Source organism: Meleagris gallopavo, chromosome 19, assembly GCF_000146605.3.
Source record: "Meleagris gallopavo isolate NT-WF06-2002-E0010 breed Aviagen turkey brand Nicholas breeding stock chromosome 19, Turkey_5.1, whole genome shotgun sequence".
NCBI lineage: Eukaryota > Metazoa > Chordata > Aves > Galliformes > Phasianidae > Meleagris > Meleagris gallopavo.
Genome location: NC_015029.2, coordinates 10,085,140 through 10,094,030, shown reverse-complemented (window position 1 = coordinate 10,094,030; position 8,891 = coordinate 10,085,140). Strand labels below are relative to the sequence as shown.

At 36.4% G+C, this 8,891-nt stretch overlaps 1 protein-coding gene across 1 annotated transcript; it reads right to left on the bottom strand.

Moving 5' to 3' along the window:
* Positions 1-8,652, bottom strand: ZBTB43 (zinc finger and BTB domain containing 43). The gene is made up of 2 exons (XM_010721089.3): positions 8,595-8,652; positions 1-6,666 (listed from the first exon to the last, which is right to left on the bottom strand). The coding sequence occupies exon 2, from the start codon at positions 6,641-6,643 to the stop codon at positions 5,249-5,251; it is 1,395 nt and encodes a 464-aa protein (XP_010719391.1). The 5' UTR covers positions 6,644-6,666; positions 8,595-8,652; the 3' UTR covers positions 1-5,248.
* Between the last annotated feature and the right edge of the window lie 239 nt (positions 8,653-8,891).

Here is an 8,891-nt window from a genome sequence, read left to right as displayed (position 1 = left end):
CAAAGTTGACAGATAACATTTATTAAAACATGTTATACAAAAAGGGGGCATGAGACTCTTCTATAAGAAGAAAATATTGAACAGTAACATTAAATTAAAACCATGCTGTACAATTAAGACAGCAATATTTATAGACAAATCTATCCAACCTCTGCAATACAAGCGTAACGTCTCACAAAATATCAAGATATGCAGTTTTACTATTATAAATGACTTCTTAGAATAAAAACATATAGCTCATTAAGGAAGATTCACTTGACTTGCATAAGCGCTTATATTTCTGGAAGAAATATGGAATCCCATGAAGAACAAAACAAAACGAGAACAAAAAAAGAGCAGCAATCGACAGACACAGGCTTCAAGCAAAATTAGAACTTACAATTTAATCACATTAAAAATATACCATTTTGTTTTCCAGCATTTTCCCCTAGGGCATTGTCAGCTTACAGCTCATAGCTGAAGAGCTCTAGCTATCCAATTAAGCATTTAAATGATAAAAAATAAAAGCAACTTTCATATATTTTGAGAAATGTTCTAATTCTATTAAAGCAAAATACTCAGTATACTGCTATGGGCTCTCAGAATTCAGAGAAAGGTCACCTCACCTTTCAGCACAAAAGGGCTGAAATTACAAGGAGCGACTCCATTCTTTCAGACTCAACAGCACAGGGATTTCAGTGTTATTAGCCTTTGATCACTCTCCCTTGCTTTTTATACAGGACAAAGTTTCTTAAACAAACATCTCAGATGAATAAAAGGTAAAATAAAAAAATGTAATGGACAGTACCTTCTAGAGTCTACCTGCTCATCCATTAAATGAAGATACTTGCTGCATGCAACTTTGAAGGTGAGCTTAAAAAACAGTAACAAATCTACAACAGTGGTGTGTGAAATATCAACCTTCTCCCTCAAAAGGGTCAGATATACACCTAAAGGACATCCTAACTCTGCTGAGAGTTTTTGTATATTTTTTTGGAATGTCAGTTACATCGATTACGTGGTAATTAACAGCTTAGTATTGGAATGAAATGCAAATGAACATAGCTGTCATAGCAGATGATGTTCTTCCACTGACAGGACAATGAATGGCTTCACAATAATAGAAAATTTTGATAGCCTCCTATGTGTACAATAATTCTGGTTTTCAGAAGATATTCACCTTACTTCTGTGTATTTTTATATTGCTCATTTCTGCTGTTGACAGCAGTTTCAAGACCATATCATTAAAGTAATGAAGCTTATGGGGAGATGAATGAAATTTACCACATATGCATTTGGATACATATTGGTCACTTCCCTGCTGCTCACAGACAGGAAAAAAAAAAAAAAATCTCTTGAACAAATTCACTGCCCTAGCAGTGACTAACAGCTCAGAAAGCTGCATTTGCATTTCTCTCTTTACTGTGTACAGCTGTCCTGGGCATAAACTGCTGGGTTTCAGTGGGCTGCAAAGGTGGCACACGCGGCAACAGTCACAAATTGCCCTGTGCCTGTCAAAACAGTTTCTAGCTAGCACTGAAACTGATATAAACAGTCCATTACATGCCAAATCTTGAACCAGCACAGCACCTCTGCTGAAATGCATTTAAGAATAAGCAATAAATGCTAGCAAGGGGTACAAGGAATTAAAAAAGAAGATACTGTGGAGGAAACAAAGCTAGAAACATATGAGGAGAAACTGAGGAGATGCTCATGGAAGATGTGCAAAGGAGATACTGGTGACGTGTGAAGACCCACCCTCAGAACGTCGTATGGCGTTAGAGGAAAAACTGCTAGAGGAGAAGTTCCACAGGACTTCAACCAATGGATAAGCTGTGCTAGAGCGGGTACACCTCTGAAATAAATGAGCCCCAGGAGTGACCCAACCAAGAACAAGCACACCCCAGGAACGACTACAGTTCATGGATAAACCACACCAAGGGGGAGTGACACTGACAAGCCTGGCACAGAAGGGGCCGCCCACTAAGAAACAAGGATATATGTATCACCCCAACCTCCCATGCAAACTTTCACCTCACCAAGAGAATTGAAACAAAGTGATTTAGAGGAACTCCCAGTGAAAACAGGCAGAAATTAGATTAGGAAGCCAGAGAGGAAGAGAGGCGTCAGTTAAGGTGAGCTAAGGAAGGGAAAGTGTTTAACTTTTTGTTTTCTCAATACCTCCATCAGTGTTTAGAAGTCTGGTGAAGCACAGTAAATTAATCTCTGTAAAAGCATTCCAACTCAACTTCTTGCCCGTGGTAGACAAAAGTAACATTTTTACAAAAGTACCTCAAGCTTCACTTAAACACTCAACCCTCTCAATTAACTCTTGTAATAACCTTATCAATATTTTCCTTCAATCAGATGGTTTCATGTAAATTAACATGAGAAAGTCAAGTGTTAACAAAAAAAAATAATCAGTGCAGCAACATTTGCTGGAGTTCCAGATGATGTCATATTACGGAGTAAAACAGTAACAGGCAAATATTTAAAAGATACTATTCATGCTGAATCACTAAAGGAGGATATGGTTCTACAATATGATCTACTGGACCTCTTATAAAAACATTTAAAGTGTCTCTCTCAGTACATTTTAAAGCTTTATTTTAAAGTAATCTAACTGCAAATAGGAGCAATTTTCAACTTCAAAACATCCCGTATAAAAGTCATTCCAATCTGGTAAAAAGAAACAGTTTTGCTGGCAGCTCTGTAAGGTGGTCTGGATTTAATGGTTATAATTTTTTGCTTGACCATGGTTCTCAGCCTGGTGCTTCTGACCAGTCTTTTATTGATTAAATGGGAAGTGACATCCTTCATCTTTTTATGCAACACTGAAGTGACAATTTGAAAGGGTTTGAGAACCAATGCAATATACAAGATCATTCTTCAAATGAGTATGAATATAACTTCCTCAAAAATGTGATGATGGTACTTGCAGAAATGATGCCCTTGTTGCAGAGTAAGGCCTTGAAGAATGGAAAATCGGGCCAATGACTGCAAGAACCCTTTCCTCTATACTTACGTAAACAGGCAAGCATCATAATTTTCTCAGTATTAAAAAAGACGGTGTTAGCAGTGTGGAAATAAACCATAAAGGGAATGTCATTTATAAGTTTAAAAAACATAATTATATATATATATTTTATACTTTTTAAATACAAAGTGCTTCTATACGTTAAGCAGGTTACAGTGTTAATGAGCAAATCCCTGTTTAGTTACCTTGATTACAAGGGTTATATATATGGCCACCATGGTATATTAGAGTTCAATTAAGTGCTAGGAATAGGAACTCCTTGATGCTGACCATTCATGCCCATTGCCAGCAATGGCTTCATGATATTTGGGAGTATGTTTTAAGAACATTCTTTGTGAAAAAATATCTGAATTGTTAGAAGATTTAGAGCCTCTTAAAAAACTGAAGTTTGTAAGTAGAATGCCAGAAAAGAAATGACAGCAATTACAACCCACCAAGTAATAAATCCCAGCTTGCACAACTCTGATGTTCAGCATACAGTTTGGTTGGATCTCAAGACAAGCTGTAACTAGGAGTTTAAAAAAGAATCCAAATTGGCATTACCTTCACATGATTTTGCTTCATCATACAGAGTCATCTGTTTGTTATCCTGCACATTCCAGATTTAATGCATTAACTGGGGCCAGACAGGTTTAGAAGCTTTTGAACATTTTAACTTTTTTCCTCACGTCACAGACAATGTGCTTGTATATCACTTCTTTCTATTCTAGGCATACTCTAAAGACTTTATATTTCAGTAAAGTACAGAGAAGGGTTATTGCTTTTGCATAGGAATGCACTATGCTTTCAACCCCAAAATCCTGTTGCCACCTTTGTAAGTGATGCACTCACTCTACTTGCAGAGCTGGCAGCATCTCTCAAAACTACAAACATTCCTCCATCTAGCTCCAAGAATGAGATCTTCATCCTAATGAAAAAGTGTCACTTTCTCTGTGAAAATCCAGACCTTGGACATGGGCATGTTACCATGTTCTGCAGCACGATTACTAGATCCAAACATCGTATTTCTGCATCTTCCCATCTTCCCCCACAAGCAACTTCACTTGAAGAGGTAAACAGATCTGGCTACTTAGGATCATATGTAACCAGTCACAGTAGTTCAGTACCAAGAATCTGTATCATAGTTCTTACTTCTTACTATTCAAAGAGTAAAGAACTAAGAATGATCAATGCCTAAATCATTTTCCTAAAGCATGTTTCTAAAACTAGATAAAACTAGATAAAAGTTCTCAAACAAGATTTTGTACCAATAAACATCAAGTCAATTTATGAAACTACAGAGTTTGGTACTTGCTACTGTAGTAAGTCACAAAAAAAAAGTGAATATACAGTTAGATCTTAGATTTTAGGTATTTTGGGTAAGTTCCAAATATTACTTTTTTTTTAAAAATAAGATATACTTATTATACACACTTCAATAGCTCTCATTGTGTAATAATCAAAATCAAGTCAAGACTCATATAGTATTAGGCCCTGGAAGAATAAACAAATTTGCATTAAATATAATTTAAAATTCACATAGTGCTCAACTATATTTAAGTGCTTTACAGACTCTCTGAAGAGAGACCAGCACAAAATTAAGCAACCATTTGTCTTACTGGAGATAGATTAAAAAAAAGTGGAAGAGAGACAAAGAAAAGCCAAACCACCTTTAACACAGTCTTTCATAAAGCACTGCAATAAGGAATAGTTAATAATGCAGGCTATTTAATGATGCACATTGAGTACGTTGGCAGTCTCTGGTCTAAAGTGAAATTCTACTTTTTTTCCCCTTAAAACATGAATCACAGAAATTTTATTAACAGACAATCCACATAGCCCAGTAGTTGTCCTAGTTCTCTTTAATAACCCCTGCCCCCCCGGTAGGGCTACTTGAATTCCCGCTTCATGTAAATACTTGCACAATTTGGGTCAATTTAGAGCTAGGTTTTACTGTCAATTTATAAGACTCAGAAAACAACAGGGCTTCTAAATACTGTTGTGATAGCAATTAATGTCACAAAGACCTTACAGAACACATTTTGTAAGCACCTTTCGGATTAACCATTTCCACTGCACACCCACCACCTGGAACAGTATTGTGGAAAATAAAACATTTGGTCTGCTCACACCAGCATAATCACTGAAACTTGTTTTTTGAGAATTTGAATTTCACAATAGCAAGTACCAGACACTATTTCAATAATTAGTTTATTTTTATTACTGTACTGAACAAATGTAAGCTCTAATGTCTCAGTTCATCTCAGTAGTACTCTGCTCAGCTTTAGAAGCTTGGTATGACTTGGTACAAGACGTCACATGCCGATGAAAACTGTCCCGCCACATAAATCTTTTCCCACAGATGTTACATTCATATGGTTTTATGCCTGTATGAATTTTCATATGGCCAACAAGATGGTGTTTCATTTTGAATTTCTTACCACAGACACCACACCCATAAGGTCGAAGACCAAGGTGCATACTCATATGCCGATCTCTCTGGCTTTTGTGTGTAAAGCTCTTACCACACTGACAAGGATAAAGCTTATCAGCATGCGAGAATCCAGTGAGGGATGTTTCCTCTTTAATTCCTGCAGCCATTTCAATGCCTTCACCATAGCCTGTTGCTATCATAAGATCTTGTCTGTGAGCACTTAAATTTCCATCTGCCCTTTCACCAGAAAATTCTTCCATAGAAGAGCCATAGAAGTCAACTTGCTCATCATAATTACTTTCATCTGCCTGTTCATCAAATTCTGCTTCCATCTTTTTATCAGCTATATGAAAGTCTTCAACACCCGAAGACTGGATTGAATGATCTGCCTGAATGGCATTCATGGATTCAGAAACTTGATGTTCATCATAGGGATTATCAACACCTTCACAGTCTTGTTCAAATCTTTCTGGTTTCACGTGGATCCACCGCTTGTGAGACATGATGCTGGGTTTGCTATATATAGGTCTGGTATATTGATATTCAGCACTATCACTAGTTCCTTCTTCACCATCCTGACTTGTCATTCCTGTACTAAGTCTATCGTGCTCTGTTGAAGAATTACTGGGGAGGTACTCATGTTCTGTCAGTTGACATGATAGCTCATCTTTAGAACTCTCTTCTTCATTTTCACCATCCCTCAGTTCCTGCACTTTGTGGAATTCTGTCTGCCCTCCAGATCCAAGTTCAAAGGTTTCAGCAAGGCCATTGTAACTACTACTGCTTGGGGACTGATGGTCACTGCCATGATTCATCTTCTGACAAAGAACTGTTGGGTTTCCCTCTAGCACTTCAGTGCATTTATCTACTACATGCCACATCTGAAGGAAACTTGCTGCTGTCAAGTAACTAACAATCTCTGGAGCAGGCATTACCAGCCGACCTGTGTAGGTAGACAGAAGAATGTTTTCAAATACTCTTGGATTCATCACATCTGGCAGGACTATTCGCCTACTATTTTTTAGGAGAACCTGATCACAGAAGTAAGGTGAACTAGCTGCAAGAACAGCTTTATGGGCTCTGAAGAGGTGGCCCTGAACTACAATGGACACATCACATAATTGTCCTTGCTGGCGCTGCTGATTTAACTTCTGCAAAATGGTGCTAGAAAAATCTGGAAATTCCACTCGGAAAGAACTTGATCCAGACTCCATTTCATTACAAATTTAGTGTTTTGCTGGAAGAAAGCAAACAACAGAAGATCAGAAATTCTGCTTAGTAAAGTATTAATCTCTCTGTTTCCTTATAAACTCACATGGAAATCACTCCAATATTTTCTGGAACATGCGTCACTGCTATATTTCTATTTCCCCCTGCCGACTCTTCCTCCATGATTTCAACTTTGTCTTTCCTGAAAGTTGTACTAAGGACACAAATTGCTATGCCAGCATATTTAGCTGTGCTTTTTCTATAAGACAACTTGCCCACTACAGCAGGAGCTACAGAGAGATATACCTTGTATATTTGTAATAATTCAACAATTGTACACCAGAAGCTCAGCTAGTAATTCAGATATTAATGTTTACACTTCTATGACTCAGATGTCAATCACAAAGTTGAAAATTATTTAATAATAACACTCTTTAAAATTCAATTTTTCAATTTGATGTGTAAATTGAAGATAACAGAATTCCAAAAGAGCTATGAAGTAGAAAGCAGTTCTTCCCGTGAAGATGCTTCTCGTAAGTAGGAGAGAGAGAAAGTTTTAACAGATAGACCTGCACATCTAAGAAAGAATACTAATTAATAGGCAGAGAGCACACATGTACAGGATTTAAAAGTGCATGTACATGGTACAAAAATAGAACAAGCATTACAAGCAGTACTCTGAAATTGAAGTGATTCCATGGAAACATGGAATTCAGAGGATATGATTATGAAACTCTGTTACAGAGTCTGTACAGTAACTACAGTAGTTATATTATATACTGTATATAATAAATTCATATAAATTGTATATAATAAATGTATAATCTATATAACTATGCAACCAGCTATAGAAAAATTTATTAGATGCACTGCATTCACGTGCTGGAACATTGGCACAATGGTATGACTACTAAGTGCAAGAAAAACAGCAGTGTGTACCTACAAAATACTGTCTACACAGGAGTGATTATGTAAATCAACATTTAATCAACAGTCAATCATTACATAATCCCTCCCTGACTGATCAGATGTTTTCCAGCTCATACTGTTAACATCTTTCCTCCACTCTCCCAAAGCCTCACTGTTCCTTCTTTAAAGTTCCAAAGCTAGAAAAGGATGACAACATATAGAGCACAGGTAAAAACAGATAATTCGCCATTAACTTAGATCAAGATGAATAAGATTACTGTAGAAGAGAGAGCATGGGCACCAAAACTGTCAAGAAACACATGCTGAAACTCCTCAAACACTGAGGTGAGCATTGTCTACAGAACTGTGAAGACTATACTTTCAAATGCCTTTTTTTTAATTAGAAGTATGGCATCAACGTGATTCTCTTACATAGATCTCTGAAGAAAACAGATTGGAAAGAATAGCTTCTTATTATGGAAATCATTTAAAACAGTAAATAGTGATAGCAATATATTCAAAAGTAAAAAGGTACCATTCTTGACCAGTTTCCTTCTTTCTCCAAACCTTACACAAATTTCCCCCTGCCCTGAAAAAAAACCAACTTCCACTAAGGAGGAAGACAACCAAATGACTAAGAATTCTGTAACTCAGCACTGAAACTGCCTGTATTCAGCAACATTAACATTTTCATGAATTGTCACTGCTTTACTGGTTGAAGCAATGATTCAACTGAAGAGTTGTTTACCCACTACCTCAAAATTCTCAGCTAAAATATGAAAATTAGTTTAGAGAACTCCTTTCCTACAATGACTGCCTCACATAAACATTCTGCTGAGACAATTACCATGTTGTATTAAGTGAAAAGAAGCTTAAAATGTGCAAATGATACTGTCTGCAAGTTCAACTGTTAATTCTGCATTCAACTTTGGTTAAAACACTTGACAACATTATGGCAGTACTTCAGACACTTATATGCATTACGTGTCATGAAATGCTTATTTTTAAAATTACTTTTAAAAAAATGCAGGCACATTCTTTCTTTACCTCTTTTCAGAGTATTCTCAGATTTAAGATTCTACTTTTTCATACTCACCTAAAAAAAAAAAAGCAAAATTAACTATTTAGGAAATATATTGCCTCAATTTAAAGAGAGATCACTATAATTCCTGCTTGTCTAAGCTGCCAGGTATCAGCAAGTACCTGGCATGGTTATCCACCAGAGAAACATAGTAAAGCCATACACTTCAAAAATGCTTCTTTTTTTTTTTCCTCTGGAAATTTAAATTTCTCCTTCTACAGGATCTGTTACTGCATTTTTTCTTTATTTTTGCTCATTAAAAA

What these genes read in the sequence shown, in the direction of transcription:
- ZBTB43 (XM_010721089.3), bottom strand. Translation starts at nt 6,643, where the DNA reads ATGGAGTCTGGATCAAGTTCTTTCCGAGTGGAATTTCCAGATTTTTCT.